Below are 25,927 nucleotides of genomic sequence, written 5' to 3'. Positions count from 1 at the left end.
GCTGAAGTTATCTTGCATGACAAGCACATGTTTAGACACCACTGGGCCACACACTGAGCAGCGCTAAGACGCCGCTGAAGAGATAAAACGGGCACAGCGGGGCAAAAAACTTGGACACGGACGGGTAGATCTCCGTCTTATCTCCCCGTGTTTTTCTGTTTCTCTCACTCAGCTTCCATCTCTCCTGTTTTCCTTCTTTCTCTTTCTCTCCCTCTGCATGAAATAGGATCAGAGTTAACATGGAGTGGGGCTGCTGCTGTGTGGAGATGTAGTGTGAATGCAAACATGGAAGGCCAGGGGAGGCCCTGCCAAGGATTCTGGGATGGTGAGAAATGTAGATTGTTGAAGCATGAGGAGAGCAAGCAAGAGTCCATAAAGAGGTTCAGATTCTGTAGATGGAGTAACCCTGGACTCATTAACCACATTCACTGTCATGTTCCAGAAAACTGCTGCTTTAAGGGTTCACTGGAGGATTAAAGCGGTTTGAGGGATGTATTTTAGTCTTGATGTTTGTGTTTGCGGTCACTATCATCAGCAGATACCACAGTATTTCATCAAAAACCTCTGTCACTGGTTTCTAAGGGAAAAGGAACACAGACCTTGAGCTTTACAACAAATTCAAACAGATTCAGTGGTGTAGTTTCTTATTTGACAATTCTATTGGACCTAATATCAAAGGAAACCTATTCACTAATAACATAAAGCTAATAAATGCACATCCATCGGGGTCTGACAAAGTATCAGTTCAGCAGTATATTGTAGTCATCCTCACATGTGTGATACAATCAATACCCAATGTAGACTTCCACACCAATTTTGACCCACCACCCGACTACTTCATGACTCCACACAGTGGGGCTCCTGGCATGAATGAGGGTGATGACAACAGAAGTGAATTGGCTGAAGAGGTTGACAACATCATGATAACAGTGGACGACCTTGGTTTAATGGACAGAAGACAGAGTACAAAGATGTTCAAACCACTTTACAAACCAGAAAGAAAAAAAGAACTGAAGCACTGGAAACACTACATTGAGTCTTCAGTCAGTCAGATATTGCGATGTATCATTATGTTAGTCTTGCAATATGTGGATGCTTGCAGTACTACTATATTGCGATTTGTATAGATCACTGGCTGCTTATTATATGCTATTATAACATAACGTATCAAATCATACTGATAGATACTAATCATATCATATCATCGATTGTATCTTATCATATTGATCTTATTGTCTTAAATTGATCGTATTGTAGTCTTTCATATCATTTTGATTGTATAGTACCATATTGATTGTATCGTTTATTTATATTTATCATATAGTAATGTATCCTATCATATTTATCAAAAGGTATCGTATTGATTATGTCGTATAGTGTCATATTTATCGTATCGTATAGTATGGTATCCTATCATAAAGTATCATATTGATTGTATCGTATAATATCGTATCCTATCATATTTATAGTGTCATATATATCGTATCGTTTAGTATTATATCCTATCATATGTATTGTATGGTATCATATTTATTGTATGGTATCATATTTATCGTATGATATGTATCGTATGGTATCATATGTATCGTATGGTATCGTATTGATTATGTCGTATAGTGTCATATTTATCGTACCCTATAGTATGGTATCCTAAAGTATAGTATCGTATTGATTGTATCCTATCCTATCCTATTTATCGTGTGGTTTTCGTATGGCATCCTATCCTATCGTATGGTTTCGTATAGCATCCTATCCCATCATATTTATTGTATGATTTCGTAAAGCATGCTATCCTATTGTATGATTTCGTATAGCATGCTATTGTATGATTTCGTATGGCATCCTATCCTATTGTATGGTTTCGTATAGCATCCTATCCTATCGTATGGTTTCGTATGGCATCCTATCCTATTGTATGGTTTCGTATGGCATCCTATCCTATCGTATGGTTTCGTATGGCATCCTATCCCATCATATTTATTGTATAGTTTCGTATAGCATCCTATCCCATCATATTTATTGTATGGTTTCGTATGGCATGCTATCCTATTGTATGATTTCGTATGGCATGCTATCCTATTGTATGATTTCGTATGGCATCCTATCCTATCGTATGATTTCGTATAGCATCCTATCCTATTGTATGGTTTCGTATAGCATCCTATCCTATTGTATGATTTCGTATGGCATCCTATCCTATTGTATGATTTCGTATAGCATCCTATTCTATCGTATGGTTTCGTATAGCATCCTATCCTATGGTTTTGTATAGCATCCTATCCTATTGTATGGTTTCGTATAGCATCCTATCCTATCGTATGATTTCGTATGGCATTCTATCCTATCGTATGATTTCGTACAGCATCCTATCCTATCGTATGATTTCGTATAGCATCCTATCCTATCGTATGATTTCGTATAGCATCCTATCCTATCGTATGATTTCGTATAGCATCCTATCCTATCGTATGATTTCGTATGGCATCCTATCCTATCGTATGATTTCGTATGGCATCCTATCCTATCGTATGATTTCGTATGGCATCCTATCCTATCGTATGATTTCGTATAGCATCCTATCCTATCGTATGGTTTCGTATAGCATCCTATCCTATTGTATGGTTTCGTATGGCATCCTATCCTATCGTATGGTTTCGTATAGCATCCTATCCTATCGCATGGTTTCGTACGGTATCCTATCCTATTGTATGGTTTCGTATATCATCCTATCCTATCGTGTGATTTCGTATAGCATCCTATCCTATCCTATCGTATGATTTCGTATAGCATCCTATCCTATCCTATCGTATGATTTCGTATAGCATCCTATCCTATTGTTTGATTTCGTATAGCATCGTATCCTATCATATGATTTCGTACAGCATCCTATCCTATCGTATGATTTCGTATAGCATCCTATCCTATCGTATGATTTCGTATAGCATCCTATCCTATCGTATGATTTCGTATAGCATCCTATCCTATCGTATGATTTCGTATAGCATCCTATCCTATCGCATGGTTTCATATGGCATCCTATCTTATCGTACGGTTTCGTATGGCATCCTATCCTATTGTATGATTTCGTATAGCATCCTATCCTATTGTATGGTTTCGTATGGCATCCTATCCTATTGTATGATTTCGTATAGCATCCTATCCTATTGTATGGTTTCGTATGGCATCCTATCCTATTGTATGATTTCGTATGGCATCCTATCCTATTGTATGGTTTCGTATAGCATCCTTTCCTATCGTATGGTTTCGTATGGCATTCTATCCTATTGTATGATTTCGTATAGCATCCTATCCTATCATATGGTTTCGTATAGCATCCTATCCAATCTGATGGTTTCGTATGGCATCCTATCCTATTGTATGGTTTCGTATGGCATCCTATCCTATCGTAAGCTTTCGCATAGCATCCTATCCTATTGTATGATTTCGTATAGCATCCTATCCTATCGTATGATTTCGTATAGCATCCTATCCTATTGTATGGTTTCGTATGGCATCCTATCGTATCGTATGGTTTTCTATGGCATCCTATCCTATTGTATGATTTCTAATGGCATCCTATCCTATTGTATGGTTTCGTATAGCATCCTATCCTATTGTATGATTACGTATAGCATCCTATCCTTTCGAATGGTTTCGTATGGCATCCTATCCTATTGTATGATTTCGTATAGCATCCTATCCTAGTTTATGGTTTGGTATAGCATCCTATCTTATTGTATGGTTTCGTATAGCATCCTATCCTATCGTATGATTTCGTATAGCATCCTATCCTATTGTATGGTTTCGTATGGCATCCTATCGTATCGTATGGTTTTCTATGGCATCCTATCCTATTGTATGATTTCTAATGGCATCCTATCCTATTGTATGGTTTCGTATAGCATCCTATCCTATTGTATGATTACGTATAGCATCCTATCCTTTCGAATGGTTTCGTATGGCATCCTATCCTATTGTATGATTTCGTATAGCATCCTATCCTAGTTTATGGTTTGGTAAAGCATCCTATCTTATTGTATGGTTTCGTATAGCATCCTATCCTATCGTATGGTTTCGTATAGCATCCTATCCTATCGCATGATTTCGTATGGCATCCTACCCTGTCGTATTGCTCACATTGTATAATATTGTATCTATTCTATAATCGTATCCTGTAGTATCTTGAGCCTAAATTCCCACCACTCCTTTCTGTTAATATGCGGTCGCTTGTATGTTAAAGACCAAAAACTCTACCCCAGTTGACTGTTAGCTCTACGATAAAGTCATACAGAAGAACACCATTCATGAATTATTTTTAATTATTGATAAAACAGCAAATATGCCTTCTTGTACGAATTCTAAAACGCTACTGGTTGTCCTTGGCACTAAACGCCAACAGTGCAGAGTGACCCGAGACTTCCACCACCGGTTGCATTTTCAGAACGGAACCGGATTAGACGCAGTCTGAACACAACTGAGTGGATCCAATGGTATTTAACACATTGACTAGAATAGAAACCTATCAGATCTGGTGCTGTGACGGACCGGACACAGATCCAGTGGAATTTGGTCACGATGTTCATGTTGTGAAGTTACAAAGAAAATTGTGTGGTGGATTGGCAACAGAGTTTTACAAAAATAATTTTAAATAAATTATAACACATACAAAATACTTAAATAATGCCAACATGGTCTTGCAGCTACATTATAGTGTGATATTGATATACTATACAGCATCTCAATACCTACAGTGGGCCTAAAGTTTCACTAAAATAGACAATAATGATTCATATACAGCTGCAATTATTTTCTAGGCTTGGCACACACACACATACACACACATCCACACTATGAGAACTAAGACGAGGAAACACCAGAAAAATTCAGTGTAATTGTTCTGCTTGAACCGTCAGCTGTTTCAGCAAGTTTTATTTAATCCTCAAGTTTACACATTCAGAATGTCTTACATGCTGACTTCTAAATACACTTTTTAAAAAGTTCGTCCCACAGAGCTGCAAATGTTGAAATCCTAGTCACGGTTAAACACATACAAAGCTGGAGCAAGGGTTTAACTCGGTTGGTAGAGTGGGCGCCCCATGTACAATCCTGGTCCCAGCAAGTTTCGGTGAATGCCTTGCCCCTTTCTCTCTCCTCTCATTTCCTGTCTATCTCTCAAGCTGTTCCATTTAATAAAGGATAAAAAGCCCCCCAAAATGATCTTAAAAAGTAAAACGTATACGAAACTCAGTTTATTGCAAAAAGGAAAAAAGGAGATGAAGGAAAGTGAAGAAAAAAGCGTTGCAATGTTGTTTTCTTGAAGCAGACAGGCTGTAACTCTCCCAGGAAGTGTGAGGGTATTAGACAGTGGACCTCTGGGTCACAGTGCGGGTATTCAGAGATCACAGCAGTGTGGTTAGAGGGTGTTAAAGAAAGAGAAAGTAAAAATCAATGGTGGGAGTTACAGTTACATTTATCACACATTTGGTGAGCTGAAGTCTGCAGCAGGCAACGTGAAAAATAGGTAAAGGACCTAAAAGTTGTCAGCAGGAAAGTGATACAGAAATCGAACCAGGAGAAGACCGCACAGGTCATGGTGAAAAATGTACCAGAACTAGACGCTATTGTTTTATCATTTTCGCAGAGGTCCTGTTTATTCTGCTTCGGAATTTGTTTTACTTCAAATGAAACAGAGGGAGAGCAGAGCCAGGCGCAGATCAAATAGAATGTGAGAGTGGAGGGGGGGGGAAAAAAAGCCCTCGCTTCCTTCCTACTCACATCAAACGCTGGCACAGAGGGTGCCAATCAGCCACCGATATTTTGCACAAATTCCACCGGTTTCAGGAGCACAAACTCGTCTATCAAGGCGGTACAGCAGAGAACCTGACCTCTTTTCAAGTCTTTCATTTGAGGTGTCGAGAACAAAATCCCTGGGCAGTTTTTTCTGAGGCTGACAATAAGAGTATTCTATGCGTGACTTCAAATAAATGTCCAGTCTCATCTGAAACAATGTTTCTGCACAGAGAAGATGGCTTTATCACAATTTATCTTCCAATGTGAATTTGCTGTTCCAGACCTTCTCTAGGGTTATAAAGAATACATTGTGCTTTTTTAAAAACTTGTAATAGTGATTATTGTTTGGATTAATGTGGTTAGAAAGCATATGAAGCTTTTGGAAATACTCCAGTGTATTATTCATGTACGAAAACAACGGAGAAAGTCTACGAATGATGAATCATACGTGTTCCAGACAGATGAGAAATGACATGATAAGACCTGCTCCACCTTGGAGCTGTCTTCATTATAAAAATAAAAGTTACACTGTTCAGATAATGGACTTGCTGTGACAGATGCTTCAAATATGTAGAGCACTGATATCCATTTTAATAATTAGGTTTAACACAGGTACACGAATCCATCTACTCTTGCTGTTGGTGTCTCCTGTCATCAGTCAGAAGGGAATGTGGTGTTGAACAAAGCCCAATCTGTTCATGGTTTAGTAGCTTCACCACCAGAGACATGTCATCAAACTAGTGGTGTTACTGAGTGTTGTTGATTATCCATCAGAATTCAGGTACAAGTTTATCCATGATAGTCAAATGTCTCTGTAATTGTTACTTTTAATGAAGTTGAATTCAATAAATCTCAAGTAGGGAATTTTGGTTTCTGGATGCTTGTGTTCAAAAACTGAAAGTCCACACCTTTACCATGCCGGTAAACACAAATGTGACGGGATCAAGCGGCAACCTCCGGCGACGAGAATTGCAGCCAATGCAGAAGTGTTAAAAACTGCACTTCCTCTGGTGTCCACTTAAGGCTGGCTCTGGAAGTACCAAAAACTACATACACACCAATGGAAAAAAGCTGATCTTTACAGCAGAAATAAACATGTTTACAGCCTGGTGCAAAAAAATTAGTGTAGTCTGGATAGCTCATTTCCAAGCGGCAACCTCCGGTCTAAAAATATGAGTCCAATGCAGAAGTGTTAAAAACTGCAGTTCATCGAGGATCCACTTGAGGCTGGCTCCAGAAGAGTTTGTACTAGCTAGAGCAGGGATTCTCAAACTTTTTGGAGCCAGGTGAGAAAATTGTCCAAGGCCCCCTCATAATTGTAACACAGATAAAGCACATTAGTGATGTGTCATGATCAAAAGCTTGCATCGAGAGAGAGACGACTCCCAGTTTTTTTTACTTTCGCTGCTTAGCTCTCACAGTGCTCAGCCCCAGCTCTGCTCATAGCTGAACTTTGTTTTGATTGGTCAGCATGGCGACCATGTGGCCAATCATATGTGAGGATATAGGATACAGGTGATGGAGGGGAGGCTGTGTATCCTGGCTACATCTGTTCCTTCAGAGAGAGTCTTCTTGAAGACCGGGCAAATACTCGCTGAGAGGAGAAATCGGATCAGCCCAACCAAGCTGAGGCATCTGATTTTTCTCAATGCCAACCTGAGGACATTTATAATGTTTGCTCCAGTTTGGTTCTGGTTCTGTTTGCTTGAGATTTGGTTCTGGTTCTGGTTCTGTTTGCTTGAGTTGGTTCTGCTTCTGTTTGCTCCAGCTTGGTTCTGGTTGTGTTTGCTTGAGTTTGGTTCTGGCTCTGTTTGCTCGAGTTTGGTTCTGGCTCTGTTTGCTTGAGTTTGGTTCTGGTTCGGTTCTGGTACGGTTGTGGTTCGGTTCTGGTTCGGTTCTGGTTCTAGTTCAATTCTGGTACGGTACGGTTCTGGTTCAGTTCTGGTACGGTTCTGGTTCGGTTCTGGCACTGGTCTGGTTCGGTTCTGGTTCTGTTCGCTTGAGTTTGGTTCTGGTTCTGTTTGCTTGGAATGGTTCTTGTTCGGTTCTGGTATGGTTCGGTTATGGTTCGGATCTGGTACAGTTCGGTTCTGGTTCGATTGTGACACGGTTCTGGTTCGGTTCTGGTACGGGTCTGGTTCGGTTCTGGTTCAGTTCTGGAAGGGTTCTGGTTCGGTTCTGATGCCATCTACAGGAAGGGACAGAGCAGACTATTCTTCCTGAGGAGACTCAGGTCCTTCAGTGTCTGCAGCAGGCTCCTGAAGACCTTCTATCAGTCTGTGGTGGCCAGTGCTCTCTTCTTTGCTGTGGCGTGCTGGGGTGGAGGTATCAAGACGGGTGAGGTCAGCAAGTTCAACAAGCTGGTAAAGAAGGCCCGCTCTGTGGTTGGCCTAGAACTGGACAGTCTGGAGTCAGTGGCTGAGAGGAGGTTGATGGACAAACTGCGAGCCATCCTGGACAACCCCTCTCACCCTCTCCTTGATGAGCTGTGGCTGATGGGGAGTGTTGAACAGTAATGGAGGCCACAGACTGCACCATGCTGACCACTGACACCCTGGTTGGCTTTCCTTGAGTTTGGTTCTGGTTCTGTTTTCTTGAGTTCAGGTCTGGTTCGGTTCTGGTACAGTTCTGGTTCGGTTCTGTTCTGGTTCTATTCTGGTACGGTTCTGGTTCGGTTTGATTAAGTTTAGTTCTGGTTCTAACCCTAATCCTAATAATAACCCTAACCCTAATCATAACCCTAACCCTAATCCTAACCTTAACCCTAATCACAACCCTAATCACAACCCTAACCCTAACCCTAATCCTAACTTTAACCCTAATCACAACTCTAACCCTAATCCTAACCCTAATCCTAACCCTAACCCTAACTCTAATCCCAACCCTAACCCTAACTCTAATCCCAACCCTAACCCTAACTCTAATCACAACCCTAACCCTAATCCTAACCCTAACTCTAATCCTAACCCTAACCCTAATCCTAACCCTAACCCTAATCCTAACCCTAACCCTAATCACAACCCTAACCCTAATCCTAACCCTAGGGTTAGGTTAAGAATGGTTTTATAACAGAATAAATGCACCCAATTGGGCAATTATAAGGCTTCTCATAAAAACACTGTTAAAGGGTTTTCAACACAAACCATTAGTTTTTGCAAAGTTAAGGTAAAATATACGGCTACAAAAGATCCTAAATTAAGAGCCGTTCGGGAGATGAAGGAGCCGGCTCTTCTTTGGGAGCCGAGTTAAAAGAGCCGGCTCTCTGAAAAGAGCTGAACTTCCCATCACTAAAGCACATGCTTACTACCATTTGCACCCTTTGTTGCCCTTGGAACTATTTGTATTGTAAAACGTATCAATGTAAATACTTCAGACCTGTACCATAGTGATAAACAGATAACACTTCAATTTGAATCAAGTAAATCCCACTTGTATACTTTAAAACAGAGGGTCATTTCATTCCTTGTGGACTCAACATGACAGCATTTATACTTTTCAAGTAATTGATCTTAAACACTTTCAGAAAATGAACAGTAACAAGACTCACATATCCCTTCGAGCCACCAAATGGTATTAGAACAATGGTGTATATGCTGTTTTGTAATGACACAGCACAATTTTAAAATTTATTAGAAATGTATTCAAATTATTTCACGGACCCCCAGGGGTCCCAGGACCCCATTTTGAGAACAACTGAGCTAGAGTACGGTAATTGAGCTCTCAGCCTGCAGAGAAAGTTGTGAGGCACAGACCCCCAAGCTCTCTGCCCGACTCCACTGGTCACACTATAACTTAAATATAAGACTCTTTGAATCAAAAGAGCACTCTACAAGGTTCATGTACCATAAAACATAAACAACATACCCCCGTTTTCTGAGAATGCATGATTATGAAGTGAAGGAGAAAAGATGTGAAAAAAGTTGTGCAGTGTTGCTGTCTTTTCCAGCACAGCGTGCACTCAACTTTCAATGAATGGGGATGTGTTTTGTTAATAGGGTCAGGTCGCACGCAGCCATGTTGGAATCATTTTCCAGGACTATATGTGATTTTCCAGGACATTTGACTTTTTCTCCCATTTTCCAGGTGTTTTCCAGTACTGGAAAACTGGTCAACTGTTTTCCAGGTTTTCCAGGACGCGTGGGAACCCTGCAAACTCTATCAAATACATTAAAGACAATTTCCATTTCAGAGGGAATTATCCGTGGGAACAGTTTCTTTAAATGTCAAGACTAATTGGGTACAGTATACCTATAGTTCATGTTTAATTTGTATTCATATGCTTTTTAAATGGTAAGTCTCTTGTGTTGAAGAAATAGGCCTAAAGAAAATGTTAAATTTTGTCACTGCTTTTCTGTTATTTCTTCTCTCCAACTCTTTGAAATCACTCATTTATAAATGTGGGTCCAAAACGTCCCTGTTTCTTAATAATTCAAAGAGATGCTTCATAAATAAGACTGGGGACAACAACACAGACAGGCAAATTCATGGACCCCCCACTGCCGCTGTGCAGCATGTCACAGCTGTTCACATGCAGGACTGAATCGGCCCTGGTTGGTGCGGCGCAGTGGACCATGCAGCCTCTGTGTCATCGCTCCAGATCAATGGCGAGGCAGCGCAGGGATGGGGTCACGTGAAGGTGACATTGGCCGATCCGCCGGAGTCGGCCAGACGGTCGGCACCAGGTCGGCCAGCTGGAGGGGCGGGGGGTCTAGCCTGACCTGAGCCAGTCGGCCTGAACCTGAGCATTCACGGTGGAGAAACTGCTGCAAATGCTTCAGCTAACTGGGGAGTGCCGGGTCTGCCAGGGCTCTGCACAGGGAGGGAGATGTTGGCTGCTACAAAGTTGCTGGAAGTTGCCAGAGACGTCATTATGTGATTTGCTGCGTCCCTTTTCCCTCTAGCTGAGAGACAGCAGCAGCAGTGGAGGAAGCAGCACTTTTCTTAAATTAATGATACAATATTTTTACACAACTTCTGAATATAAACTATATGCTGAATAAAAGGGATTGCATGCCTTCTGAATACAAATTATCTTGACTGATATTTTCAGATACAGTTTTGCTCACAAGTTTACATACCCTGGCAGAATGTATGGTTTCTTGGGTAGTTTCTGTTTTCATTATGATATAAGATACACAGTTGTTTGATAAAAATTTTGCTTCACCCAACCACTAACCATGAGTGAAAAAAAAGGTTTTCTCTTATCATTCCTATTCTCTAAAAAATGGCCAAAAAAAATCACAAATTCTGCCAGGGTATGTAAACATATAAGCACAACTGTACATTTGAACAGTGTTTTCAAACGTGAGGTTGGGCCTTCCAAAAAGTCCCAAAAGGGGTAAAAAAACAAAAAAAAAAACCACTTCATTCTTTATTCACCGACTGTTCCTAGGAAGAAATTACCTCATTGAACCCACTTAGGCAGTTTCCAAGGTTTTGATGGTCACCAATGTTGTCAAGTCTGGGATAAGCTCTTGAGAAAGAAAGAGCTCACTTGCCAAATTTAAGTGCTGATATGTCAGTGATTGTTTTCCCTTCATTTTGCACTTTTATGTTATTAAATTATACATTTAAATGTATGATTTGTTGTAGTTATCTTTTATTCTTCCAGTTATGTAATGTCTGGTCTGAGCTGCGAAATGTTAAATTATAAATGTAAATTAAGCACTAAAAGAAGAGTTTAAAATTAAGCAGTATCTTAGGTGAATAATAATAAACCATTATGCTCAAATTAAAATAACATTTTTTCTCCGCCCTTCTTTGATGACAGCGTTTTCTTAACCAGTCATATTATTTCATATCTGTATATCCTCTTCCAAATATATCAAATTAGCCTGTTTTATTTTACCACCAGTGGTAACACCACCTCCATTTCAGAACTACCTACGTTATTTCTCCTGTGCAATCATTAATACATTTTAATTTAGTCATTTCTGACTTCTCTCTTCTTCTTCTTCAGTCCTGTGTAATTTCTGTGTGGGCACTCAGCCGTGCAGACTAATTCCTTGTATAAAAAGGCATTTGTGGGCCATTTTCCTACTTTAATTGAGAAAAACTGGCACAAGCTTCAAACCTACAAGGACGTGGCATTCCTCAGTTTAACAAGATAGGTGCGAACAAGTCTGCACAGTTCTGGAAACAGGTTCATGAAGCTCTATATAGAAGAAATCAAAGAAGAAACCATGGGATATACGATGGACGATGCATGAAGATCATCTGTACAAATGTTCTATTCATTAATATTCCTTGAGCAATACACAATTTCTGAATGAAACCATCTTAGAGCTGAGACGTCTCTTTGGTAGAACTGGGAGTTATTCACAGACACTGGGAACATAAGACCAGACACAGTACTCTGAGTGATCACCATAAAAACAAGCCAGTGTAGTGAATTTAAAGAATTCCTCATGTGGGTTTGAGTGTTAAGTCCTCTTCTCTAAATTAACTTGTGTTGTCAAACAAATGTATTTTTATAAAACTACAATGCTTCCCTCTTAGACTGTAGATGTAAATTAGCGTTAAGCTAGCTCCGGTACAAAGCATCAAATGCTAACAATATTTAACCCTCCTGTTACCCTCAATTTTACTATCATCTTTTATCATTGGGGTCAATTTGACCCCAGCAATTTAAACCTCCAGAAACTGATTGTTACCCAGGTTTATGTGTCAGGTACTTTATGTTTCTTTGTTGACTAACTACCTTAAAATAAAATATTTTTTAAGCATAAACACAATTTAAAGCATTCAGAAGGACTTAAATGTAAAACAGAACATCAAACTGCTGTGAGTTTCTCATGCTCTCGGTCCTTCCTTGTTTCTATGTTATTAAAATGTATGACACAGGACTCATCATTGAGTGTCTTTAGAGACATGGTGACTGGAAATATTATATCTCAATATAAAGGTTGGCGGTTTGATCCCAGCTCCTGCAGTCACATGTAGAAGTGTCCTTGGTTATAGTGACCTCAATATCACCCAAAACAACCAAAACAAATGTGTGTAAAATGTTGATATCTCTTATGTTATATACAGCTGAAACAGCCTGGGGTCAAATTGACCTCAAAGAAAAATAGATGCATAATTTCGTTTTACAGGAAATTGGAACATATCAACATTTTGATTTTACATTTCCCAGTTGTCCCCATCGAATTAGGAAAAGTCATGAAATATGAAGCCAAAAACAGATGGTCATTAATTTAGAGACGTTGAACACTGAATGGGGTCCAATTGACCCCAAGGATAATAGGAGGGTCAAACCAATTGAAATGGACTACTTATACTGTAGTAGAAGTGTGAAATGGCAGAGCTGGATATGTTTTAAATAAAGTTTAAGTAACAAAGGACAGCACTAGAATAATCTATTCCTTTTCTTTGGGACACTTGAAGCTGTTTCTGGGACTTCCTCATGTTGTGTCCCTAGATCTTTGCTTGTGTTGTATTCACTCTCAAAGTTGCATCACTGTGCTGAATTAAATTGTTTAATTCATTGTTTTTTTAATAAATAATTAAAAGTTGCTTATTTCAAACATAAATGAAGAAGTTGTTTAAACACATGCAGTAAGGGACCCACAGTCTGGGGGTGTTAATCCAATTATCAGGGAAACGGTGATGACCACGTGAAGAGTTAGCATACGCAGTAAAACGTCTTGTTACCAAGCTATTTTTATCCCTTCTTGTCATCTTTTTTATCCCTTCTTGTCATCCTGTCTACCACAACCTGCCACTGTAAATATCCATGCAGTCTCCTGCTGTGTTCTACCCTCTACAGCATCACTACGGTCGTCTTGCTAACTAGCTGCATGTTTCTCTTTAACTGCCTTATTATTATTATTATTATTATTATTATTATTATTATTATTATTATTATTTATGCTGCAGTAAGTGGTGGAGAAAGCATCCACATCACTCAGTCTGTGCCTGCTGCCACTGTGTCACCGCATTTCATCATCAGAGGAGTCGCACCGTTTGCTTCAGGTGAGCTGACATTAGTCTCAGTGCTGGAGGTCAAATCAATACTCCCAAAAGTTCACTTCCTGACAGCAGTTTGGAAGAAGACATACTAGTGATGCCACACCTGACTACAACACCACAACTTAAGATTTGAAATGTTCTTCAGTGGGGAGTATTAGCTCTGAAAACATTTGAATGTTTTGTGGGAACTCCAAGAAACACACGTCACAGGATATGGATTTAAAATAAACACTTGATCTAAATTTAAGATGTCTGGTTTTGAGACTTTTGTGATTTCTAATCTCTGTTACTTAGGTATGGATGTGTTAAGGATCCCTTATTAGCTATGCCGAATTAAATTCAAAGCTATATGACAGAGATTGAAAATAAGAAATATGCACTTGCTAAAATAAAATGCCATTTTATTTCTCATTTTTAAGAAATCCATGTTTTTACGCAGGAGTTTGGTGTGAGGTTGAGTTTAACCAAGATCAGCTTCCAGTTTTTGAAGATCCTGCAAAAATACTCTGTCAAGTAAAGAAAAATACATGATTCTTGTAATGATAATTAGTAAAGATAACTAGTGTGACTCCACTTGAAGCATGAAACTCCTTATACTAGTTCCAGTGCAGACCGTGTGATGTCTGTATGTCCAAGGGAAACCAATATCTCAAAGACATCCTTAACGATTAAGATTCTCCATCCTTTTCCTCCCTCTGAGAATATCAAATACTGACATTCACACCACACCTCACACTTGCTTTTAGTAAATGTTTCAGTCTGGTATTTGTGCAGTGTTGAAATTCTCCAAGTGGAATGCCTCCACCAGCTGAGTGGATCCCCGCGCCTGGCTGTGCGCACTCACCGCCGGGGAAACTCTTTAACAGGACAGAGAGAGAAGACGCTTGAATGGCTCTTACCTGTAATTGTCCCACTCCCTTCCCGCACCTTAACCTCCTCTCAAACCATCTGTGGGGCTGCTGCTGCTACAATCCAGTGTTGTTTCTGTGATGTGGAGACATTTGCTGCATGGATTGGAGAGTACAAAACGGTAGTGGCTTTTTTTCCGCCTAAAATCAAACAGCAAAGAACGAATCTTCTTCTACTTCTGTTAAAGCGGCAGACAGGGCACCTCCACTACCGCACAGCCGAGATTCTCCTGCATCCAAACCTCCCTGTGGTTTTATTCCGATAGAGTCCAGAAACAACCAGGTGTCACTTCAAACTGTGCGTTCTGAGCTTTAATTGCGTCCTGTTGCTGCGCCTCCACCAAGAGGATCAAACCGCACACCTCATATGAATGGATGAATCTCTTCGAGGGAGATCGATCCTGATCAATCACTTCAGCCTCCTGCCTTTGCTCCGCCGCGATTCTGCCCAGTCTGACAGCTCGAGCTCGTGCGCACTAACTTTTATGGAGACTCCAGAGCGCACAGCCCGCTACACTCGCCGGTAACGCGTTACTGTACGCAGACTACCGTGGAGGGCTGGTGTCACATTGTCATTTGATGTCTTATTTTGGGAGTCACAACAGCAGATCGGTGAAGACGCATGCGTTGCATCTGTTATCACTTCCTAATGAAGCCCAATGTGATCATTAGTCATTGATATTCTAATTAGGAAGGCAAATAAAATGAGATACTCTTGAACTAATAAACTGTATTATCATTAAAGTGTATTGCTCATTTGGACATTTGTAGAATGATGATTGAAAAAACGTAAAAACAGAATAATTGGATATTTTCGGAGTAGGCTCATTTAGACATAATCACTAATTTAGGCAGCGCAATGCAAATGAGGCATTACCGACTTAAATCACTTCAACTGCAATTAATGAGTAATGAGCAGGATTTGAATAGATGAGCTCAACAGTCCTGTTGAGACGTCATCGCCTCCATCAAAAGCTGGAAATCACAACAGATGATGAAGGTGAGAGTTTTAACACCAGATCTGAAAATAGCAAGAGCAGCTGCCACGTGCAGCCCTAACAATATCTATGTTAATGTGAAGGTGATGAACATGTCTGATGAACTGCTGAAGTGTGGGGCAGTTCTGTTGCTCAGTTCTCCTCGTGTAAAGCAGTCCAGCACTGCCATCTTGTGGATATTTGATGCATTTCAACAGACAAAACTGATCATATCAACTTTATTCATATATAGCACTTTACACACAACACAGTTGATCCAAAGTGCTTTGCAACAGAAAATGAGGACCACAGAGAAAATGAAAAATCACACAAACAGAGGGAAAGAGAGGGAAAGAGAAGTGGTAAGAGAGCAATATAATTAAAAAATGAAATGAACAGTAATAATAACAACAGGGGCAGTTAAAAGCAGTTAAAAGCTAATGAATAAAAGTGCATTTTGAGACGACTTTTAAAAGTCTCGACCGAGGGGGAGAACCGGATGGTGGGGGGGAAGAGAATTCCACAGTTTTGGGGCACAGATGGAGAAGGCCCTGTCCCCATATCTCTTTGTCCTTGCTGTTCGGACAGACAGGAAGTTTTGGTGTGATGATCTGAGTGCTCTGACAGAGTGATACAGAGACAGGAGTTCTGAGATGTAAGAGGGGGCCAAACTATGAAGTGCTTTATAAACTAACAGAAGGATTTTGAAATGAATTCTGTAAATGACCGGAAGCCAATGTATTGACCATGAAGTAGTTATTCCTTATTTTAATACCAGCATTATATTAACTATTAGTAAGTCAAAGAAACACAATATTAATTACCATTTCTATGCCGATGACACACAGTTATATTTCTCAGTAAAGATACAATTCAATTAAACAGCCTTCACATGTGCATTGCAGATATTAATAATTAGATGGTGTGATGGAATTCAGCAACAAACTGGACACTGGACACAGAAGACTCAGGAGACTCGGATGGCTTACGTTGAAATAGTCTATGTAGAACTTGATCAAGGAGAAATAACATAACAGTACACATGCAGGAGAGTGCAGTGCAATGCCAAGTCAGTTCTGCCAGACAAAACCCTTGGCATGGTATTTATTCCCTCTGAAGACGACACTAAAGTTAGATAACCATGTTTGGACTATAGGAACACAACAAGTAGGAAGAAGACCTGTGCTCTAGTTCTGGAGACAGTAAGTCGGCCATAACACATAGATAAAGACAGGAGCAGGGGGAGAGACCTTGACTACTACCCTGACACGATCTCACCCGTCACAGACGACATAGGAAACAAGTTACTCTAAACATGACATTTAGACTGAAAGAATACAATAGTTAAACATTCTTACATACACATATATATAAGACTATGAAAATTCCACGACAGATGGCAACCAAATTTTTACAACTAAACTAAAATAAATCAGAGATAATCACTATAGGTCCAGACATACACCAACATAACATTTCAGCCCACCTTGGTCCACTTCCACTTATTATCACTGACTCCTGTAGAAACCTCGGCATCATCTTTGACTCTCACCTCAGTTTTGATAAACACATTCATTCTGTTGTCCAATTAGCTTTTTTCAATTACAAAAACTGTCAAAAATTCAGTCATTCCTATCATTCAAAAACCTAGAAACAGTAATCCATGCTTTTATTTCATCCAGGTTAGATTTCTGCAATTCACTTTACTCCTGTCTCTCACAAAATAACCTCAACAAACTCCAACTAATCCAGAATGCTGCAGCCAGACTCATACCCAGGTCCAGCAGGTGAAACCACATCACACCCATTTTAAAATCACTTCACTGCTCTCCCAGTCTGTTTTAGAATTGATTTTAAAATGATGGTGTTAACTTTTAAAGCTCGTAGGGGGTCAGCTCCAGACTACATTGCTGACCTCTTGACTCCCTACGAGCCATCATGTAACCTCAGATCCTCCGGGAGGTCTTTACTAACTATTCCACGCAAAATGCAAACAAGACTATAAGAGACAAAATTCATGATTTCTATATGTGTTTTTGTTACTAGTGCTAGGGTAGGCGTCAGACAAAAAGAGTTGGCCATGTTCACATTTCCCACAACAAAGACTCGCAGTGAGTGAGAAAATGACCCTACCTATATGAGCATGTGTCTGTGTTTCCTGTGCTGTTATGAATGAACCTACTGCTACTGATGCTTTTGATATCTAACTGTTCACTAACCCTAAACTTAGGAGTCATCTGGAAAAAAGAAAGGCAGAAAACTCATTACATTTTCTATTTTCAAGGTTTTATTTCAAGTTTAGCGTTTATTTTTGTTGATATTCTTTACTATAATGGGTAAAATTTACTATTTTTACATTACTTTTGTCATTCATAATTTTTTATTGCATTTTTTCAGTATTTCTTTGTGCACCGCAAGTTAATAGATTATATATTAGTAACACAAAACCAACAAAGAGAAGAAAATTACATAAATTCCAGAATTCCATATTTTAATTTATTTTATTATTTAACTATAACATATTTATACTTTTTTTAAATGTAAAACTACCTCACGTTCACATCAGCATCTTGCACTACAAACCACTGCACTATTATCATATATTATTTTTAGCCTGTACATATTACTCATGCCTATTTGTTATTCTTTTGTGTTTATAGTTGATGTTGTTATTATTATTATTAGTAGTAGTAGTAGTAGTAGTAGTAGTAGTAGTAGTATTGTTATTATTATATTTTTATTTTTTATTTTTATACCTTATTCTAATTTTCATATTGTAAGCATTTTCAGTTTCCAGGCCGAATGACTCAAAATACATTTGTGATGTCATTGCCTTGTGTCTTGATAAGGTTCATGAGTTTACTCAGAGGTGATGAGTTGAAACTTATAGTCTATCATGATCGCCTCGCTGATAATACAGGCATTTGTGCATGATTGCATTGTGAGCACTTAATTAGGCGATTAGAAGTCAAATATTTAGATCTACCCACTTGGAGAGCTGCAGTAATATCTTAACATGCTAATTTTACAATACGGGTGCTGAAGTTTAAACTGTTTGGCGTAATATTTCACAATGGCCAAGTTTCCTGGATGGGAATGTTAACCAGTCTGAACCAACTGACAGCCTCACCTGTAGATGGTGCTCATGGGCTTTCAATTGCGGGAGCAAGTTGCAGACAACAGAGGCTGCAGCTGCATGAGCATTGGTAGCTGCAGCTTGAGTTGTAACTTGATATGTGTTTATCAGCTAATGCTCAAGCCCACTCAAGTAGATTATACATGCACTTCATTAGTATTAGTGTGTTGTTACATTTTTCTTGTTGCTCCTTGCTCTTTCATGAGTCAACTGTTTGGACTGTACTACAATGGGACTTTGGGATGGGGGACTTGGTAAAGTTAGTTTTCTTTTACATTTTGTTTCAATCAAGTCAAGGTGAGTTTAAATATCTGGATGCATTTTGTGGAGTTACTGTGCATTTTACATTTCAGGCTAATTAAAAAGTGTGACATTTTTACTGTTTAATAATCACTAAAATTATCTACCCTCTGCAAGAGAGGTGTGGTTTTCACCCAGAGGTATTTAAAGCAGTTGTTTAATCCAGGGGTTCCCACACTTTACCATGCCAAGGCCCCCCAAACAGCATTAGCTTCTGGCAGGGGACCCCCTTTGCAAACCCACAGCAAATGCTTCAAAATATGTAAAGATACATCAACTTTTAGAATGTGTTTTCTTACATTTATGAACTTTTCAATAATTGTTACATTTGTTTAGCATGGGAAATTATTAACGAACGTGTTGTAAAAAAAATTAGATTCTATTTTTTTCCCTTCCCTCTAATTTTCTGAGGCCCTCCTCGTGCCCCCTGGCAGCCCCCACTTTGAAAACCACTGGTTTGACTTACACAACCTTTGTATGTCATCTGGGGGAACTTATTTTTGACCTGAGTTTTCCTTCATTTTATAACGATGGATGTATTTTCATAAAGAGCTAAAGTAAGGTACCAGAATGTTTCCTGTTGTGAATATTCACAGCAGCAATCTGTGAAGCAATGACACAGTTAATGTAGTCTAACAGTACAATGTTGTTTAAAGAAACAGTGTGCTACTGATTAAATGTTGTGATGCCCCTGTAGGGTCATAGTCTAGTGATGTCATTATGGAGCTGTGTCTAAGTAGTGTTTTCAGCACAGCAATCAAGGTTAATGCAGCACACCTGAGCCCAGTGTGCTGAGGTTAATTAAAGTCCTGCTCCTGGATTAACACTCTCTCTGCTTCCCTCCTCAGTTACACTGTAGTTTAGTTATGTTATCTTAAATGTACTTTTTGATTTCCACACCTCACTCTGTAAATTTTTAATTCGGAATTACAATTTGGTTTAACTTGGTTTAATCAGATTTGATAAAAGATGACTTGAATTTTGAACGTGGTGTTTTTCTCCCTGTTTTGTTGTGACCTTTAGAGCCGGGTCATGAAAATGTAAAAAAAATACCTAGTTGGTATATGTGCATAGACTTCCCTTTTGACAACTTCTGATTGTTTGCTTGTTGAGGGTCTATATTGGGAAAAGTTCAATAAATACATTTTAAAAAAACAACCTAGTCCGGGCTGGTTTAGCTCAGTGAAGCAGGCGCCCCATGTAACAGTCCTTACACCAGTCCCAGGTTCGTCGCCTAGTCTTGTCACCATTTGGTGCATGCCATCTCCCACTCTCTCTGCCCACATTTCCAGTCTCCCTTTAGCTGTTCCATCACATGGACAAAAGGTTTACCTAGTTTTAACAGAATGATTCCTCTGAGTCGTAGACGGCCTGCTGCGTCTCATCACTATCATCTCTCTCTCTCTCTTAATCTCCTCTATCCCTCTTTACAACCCCGACTCAGGCAAGGCAGATGTCTGTCTAACATGAGTCTGGTTCTGCTCGAGGTTTCTGCCTGTTAAAGGGAAGTTTTCCTTGCCGCTGTAAGGTGGCAAGATGAGGTCAGAGTCCTGTCAGTAAGATGGGACTGGATCTTATCCTGTCTTGATGTTGGGTCTTTGTTAATAATTTAACATAGAGTACGGTCTTGACCTGCTCTGTTTGTAACCCCAACCCCAACTTGGCCGAGGCAGAAAGCTGTCTAACATGAGTCTGGTCCTGCTGGAGGTTTCTGCCTGTTAAAGGAAGTTTGTCCTTGCCACTGTAATTAGCTAAACACTGCGAGGTGCATTACTCATGGTGGATTAAGATCAAGTCCTGTCTGTAAGATGGGACTGAGTCTTATCCTGTCTTGGTGTTGGGTCTCTGTTCATAATTTGACAGAGTGGTCTAGACCTGCTCTGTTTGTAAAAACATCTTGAGATAACGTTTGTTTTGATTTGGTGCTATATAAATAAAAATTGATCGATTCTTTTTCAGATAAATGTGTAAAATGTAAAGCACAGTCGACACCAAATGAATACAGTTTGATCAAAAATGTTTATTCCACTGTGAAAACATTCCTGTCACACACGCACACACCCAACTTTCTTTGTACAAACAGCAAAACTCCGCAGTATAATGCATGTGAGGAGACGATGAATTTATAAAAGTGACATAAGCACAAAGTGATTGGCTTTTGCAGTTCATTCAGAAAAAAAAAAGGGAACACCTTACAAGTCCTTTCCGCTCCGTCCATCAGGAGAATCAAAACATCTGCTCCTTCAGGAAAACACCAACCTAAGGCAAACTTAAGAGAAATCAGATGTCGCGCCTCTCCGACTGATACGAGTGAACGCCGACACGCTCCAGGTTCAAGGCCGATTGTTCAGGCTCCTTCTTAAAGGCATCAGCGGCTGTGGTGGTAGAAGGAAGAAGTTCTTGGGCTCGCTTTCCCGGAGACTCTAAGCATTCCTCTTTGATGTAGCTTTGTTCGTATGTGTCAGACTCCAAGTGCTCCAACCGGTCCGTCTGCCCGTTCATTATCTCATCTGGAGTTTTCATGAACCTGGAGCACAAGATTAGAACATTTTTGTTTATTTAGCGACACAAATAGCCTTTTCTTTCTTTTTAAACAGTCTTGAAGTTATTTACCTGAATAGAAGTCTTTGTCCGGGCTCTTTCCTGATGATGTTCAGTTTGTAGTAGTGTCTCAGTGCGCGTGACATCTTCTCGTACGTCATGTTGGTCCTGTTCTGTAAGGGGTAAAAGAACACAAGAGTCATTAATAATAATAATAATGTAGTATAACAGTTTCTAATTATCTGTGCCATTTAAAGCTGCACTGGGTAATTGTTTTTGGCCACAAGGGGGCAGAAAAATACAACATCATGTTGTGTATTATCGATCAATCAATCAATCAGACTTTATTTATAAAACGCTTTTCATACAATGACATTGTAACACAAAGTGCTGTACATAAAAACAACTTCAAATAGAATTAATAAAGAAAAATATTTTCAATAGACCCCCCATCCTAATCCCGCAATCCTAAGGTTAAGAACACTATAAATGCAACAATAATAATAAAAACAATTTAATAAATAAATAATAACAATAAAAAGAAGTTGCTGAATGAACTGAGGAAACGCTCTCATGATATCTAAATGAGGAAACACTGAAGGTAAAATAAGATGTTAAAACTCAACACAGGAAATTAAACTCACCAAAATAAAATACATTTCTAAGATGATAAAATACTAAATTATTAAACTGTTAAAAGAAAATAAGATGCTATACTTAAATAATAAAATAAATAAGCACATAAATAAATAAAGTAGAATAAAAATGACTAAAATTTGAACTAGATAACAAATAAATAAATAAATAAAACTGTTATTAGAATAAAACTCTAAAAGCGAGACTAAAAAGGTTGGTCTACCATTAAAAGTTCACTACCTGAAGACCTGAGGGCTATCTCTTCATATTGTCATGATCAGTAGTTAGTAAATATTTTCTGTTTGAAAATTAAGCAGATGTAAAGTTTTTTGGCACTAAAATCAAAACAAAGACCTAAAAGAGGCTTAAAGGCACTGTGAAGCTAAGACTACCCTGAGAGTTGGGTGTGAAATATATGTGAGCTTATTAATAAGAGCAACACCATTCGTTTTATATTGAACATTGAGTCATTGTTGATAATAAAAAATGACGTATGCACCTTTAAAACCTGAGTTGTAAACATGAAAGGCACTAAATGTGAGTTTTAGTCAAACATACGTCTGCTTAGATGCTATTTTCTACATAGTACACAACTTGCACAAAATCCCAGTTTTACTTCAATCCGTTCAGGCCACGCCCCTATGTTCAGTTGGCATGTGATCCACGCATCGATGACAAACTCATCACAGTGCACAAAAAGTTAAAAACAAGTACTTGCATGTGCTTCAAATCAATAAAAGCCTGAGTAAGATGCCTGTCAGTCTCAGCCGGCCCTGCCCTCGCATGCTCTGAGTGTGTGAGTGAGGGAAGATGGGAACACGAATTACAGTGTTCATTCGATTTTAGCAGAAAAAATGACCAATAAGAGTAATAATGTCAATTTCCTGAGCTAGGAGGAAGGATGTTTGTTACAAGCTCACGAAGGAAAGACTGGTGGCAGCAACACGACGCCTTCAAGGTCAACATGAAAAAATAGTCCCAAATACGCCATGAAGACTTTCCCAAAAAGTCCCAAAACGTGAGCAGAGTGGGAATACGTGGGCATTTATTTCACTTTGTTGAGCAGTTATTTTTACAGTTGAATGTGAAAGCAACATTGAAACGGTCTTTATCAAGTTCTTATCTTTACTGAGTGAGGCTTTTAAAAGCTTCTGTTAAAAAATATCTGAGGACATCCCTGTTATTGAGATGGCACAGAGAGGCATTGTGATTCTTTGTGCCTTGAAACGAACAGTCAGGGCCATGGTATAGAAATAAGACCTCTGTTTTTTGCTGATCTGAAAAATGATCAGAATTACAAGCCTCAATCTTTGAACCAAACCGTGAGATATGAGATCTTTGCATCTTTACTTTTAAGCATACTTGACTACTCAGTCCAAACCTCAAACCGCAACCCCCCAGGCGCTTAAACCAAACCAAACCATACTGCAACTTTGCACAAGACCATCACTGTGACAGTCATAGTTTCGTTGTAAAGCTACAAGTTTTATTTTTATTTTTTGCTAAGAAAAAGATACAAACAGCAAACTCCTGGAGGACAGACATGGAGCAGGTTGACATGCTCTGGGGTCACCATCCAAACACAGACTCCAGTAATCATCCTACATGATGCTAACTAGCTAGATGGTTACTAAGTCCAGCTGTTTGGTCTACCGCAGCCACTTAAATGTCTTCAAATACATTGTTTGCCAGGTAAACGAATACAGTTTACCTGGAACCCCTCATCCAGGTCTAAACCCCTTCTCGCCCGCTACGCTCAGCCTCAGAAAGGCACCTACTGCCTCCAGCACATAAGGCCTCAAAATCACTAGCTGGACTCTTCTCTTCTGTTGCCCCTAAATGGTGGAATGAATTGTCCAACTCCATTCGATCTGCAGAGTCCCTCTCTACTTTCCAAAGACAGCTAAAGACCCAGCTCTTTAGGAAGCACTATACACTTAGCTAGACTGTTCTCCACTGTTGTTCCCAGTGGCAGATCATGTCTTCCAGCTACAGTTGACTCACACTGTCCTGCTCTACTCTGGGAATCTGTGTTCAGGTCTGGAGTGACCCAGCACTTGGTACTTTGGTCATTATTGTGGTGATGACAAGTTAACTGTTGATGATGATAATGGAAGGTCTTAATTTGTTTGGTTGCTTCATTGTAGATGTTCCTTATTTATTTTTGTGCATTGCCTTTACACTGCTTGGCAGTACCTGCACCCAAATGGACTTGAAGCACTTTGTTACTCGTACTGATCTTGTTTCCTCTTGTCTAGATCTTTGCTTGTGTTGTTCTTGTTCTCGTATGTACGTTACTTTGGATAAAAGCGTCTGCTAAATGACATTGTAACATTTTAAATTGAGTTTATTACAGTTGTCATTTTTTTCCATCTTACTGATAATCTGTCGTTGAATAAAATGGTAATTGCTCAATTGTTATCTTTATAGACACCCAGAAGACACTAGATGTAAGCCATGCAACCAAAACAATGAAATCAAAGAGGCTTAAAAACTCTGAATCTGAGAGGACGAGCTGTGGTGGGAGTTTGTTCTCTGTGAATCCAACAAACAACCCACAGATCAGCTTTAGATGAATTGTCAATATAAATTAATTGGTGCGTTATTATTATTAACTGGGATCTCCTTGTTCTCTTAGCGGTCCACAGCCTGATCGAAGACCTTATAAATGAAGCTCATGGAGTCTACAGACTGCGTGCTCACCTTGTGGTTGCCCCAGAGTCTGGCCAGACCGTTGGGGTCCATGATGCGGAAAACCTTGCTCTCCGGATCCTCCCAGCGGATGTAATTCTCGTACCTGCTGTCTGACAGGAGCTGGTAGACGTAGTCCCACAGCAGCCTGCAGTCTGTGGAGACGCATCATGGTGAGATAAATATAAACATGATAAACCTTGTGTGGCTTTAACAGATACATCAAAGGGGCTGGTTCTGACCTGCTATCCGTCCGATGGGGATCTGCTGCTCCTCTGGAGGAGACACGGGCATGATGACATGGTTTCTGTAGAGCGCCTCTTCCTGCTGCTGCAGTAGATGCTGCTGCTGTTGCTGCTGGGACAGAGGTATCTGGTGGTGGTGGCCATGGACTTTCCCCTCACGGCCGTTTTCGTGCGCAGCCTGAGACTGAGGTCCACCGCGGCTGTGCCTGAAGTCCAAGGCTGCGCCCCCGACACTCCTGTTGGGGCTGAGGAGCAGGGGGTTCATGATGGTGCTGGGCATGAGCTGAATGACGCGAGGAGGGCCCGCCTCCTGGCCCTCAGGGCTGCCCGGGCACGGAGCTTCCCGGGGTGTGGTGCAGCGACCGTTGGGTGCCGCTGGGGAAACGGACAGGGGGTACATGTCTTCAGGCAGGTGGTGGTTGCTGTCGGGCAGCTGAGAAAAGGTCTGCAGGGAGTCCTCGTTGGCCTGGCGGGACTGATGGTTCGGCTCTGGGGGAGACTGCCTGGCGTTCGGGTGGTGGGGGGAGCGGGAGCGATGCCGCAGCTCGATGGTGGGTGGATGCTGGGGGAGGGTCTCTGTACCACGGGGAGCCCTCCGTACCGTTTCTGAGTAACAAACAGATACAATACTGGATGAATATCTACAGCTCAATGACACTTTGTTACCTTTTTTAAAAACAGATCAAATACTCTTCTCTGCGTATCAAACTCAATAATGACCAAACAGAGTTC

General features: G+C 40.0%; 2 protein-coding genes across 5 annotated transcripts in view; both read right to left on the bottom strand.

The window, feature by feature from the left end:
• Positions 1-15,299, bottom strand: part of LOC117804716 (chemokine-like protein TAFA-2) — a 154,079-nt gene extending 138,780 nt beyond the window's left edge. For 2 of the 3 annotated variants that reach the window (XR_004629234.1, XR_004629235.1), the window contains exon 1: positions 14,661-15,299. The gene's annotated coding sequence lies outside the window, so the exon portion shown is untranslated. The remainder of the gene's footprint in view (positions 1-14,660) is intronic. The other variant, XM_034673043.1, reaches the window with a different exon arrangement.
• A 5,783-nt stretch (positions 15,300-21,082) lies between these two features.
• The window catches only part of etv6 (ETS variant transcription factor 6), a 54,004-nt gene continuing 49,159 nt past the window's right edge, over positions 21,083-25,927 (bottom strand). For both annotated transcript variants that reach the window (XM_034673904.1, XM_034673905.1), the window contains exons 5-8: positions 25,193-25,801; positions 24,963-25,105; positions 21,696-21,796; positions 21,083-21,609 (exon numbers count right to left, since the gene is read on the bottom strand). In XM_034673904.1, coding sequence (XP_034529795.1) covers positions 21,363-21,609; positions 21,696-21,796; positions 24,963-25,105; positions 25,193-25,801 — 1,100 coding nt within the window. In that variant the 3' untranslated portion in view covers positions 21,083-21,362. The remainder of the gene's footprint in view (positions 21,610-21,695; positions 21,797-24,962; positions 25,106-25,192; positions 25,802-25,927) is intronic.

Source organism: Notolabrus celidotus, chromosome 21 (genome assembly GCF_009762535.1).
Source record: "Notolabrus celidotus isolate fNotCel1 chromosome 21, fNotCel1.pri, whole genome shotgun sequence".
Classification (NCBI taxonomy): Eukaryota; Metazoa; Chordata; class Actinopteri; order Labriformes; family Labridae; genus Notolabrus; species Notolabrus celidotus.
This window is presented reverse-complemented; position numbering and strand designations above follow the sequence as displayed.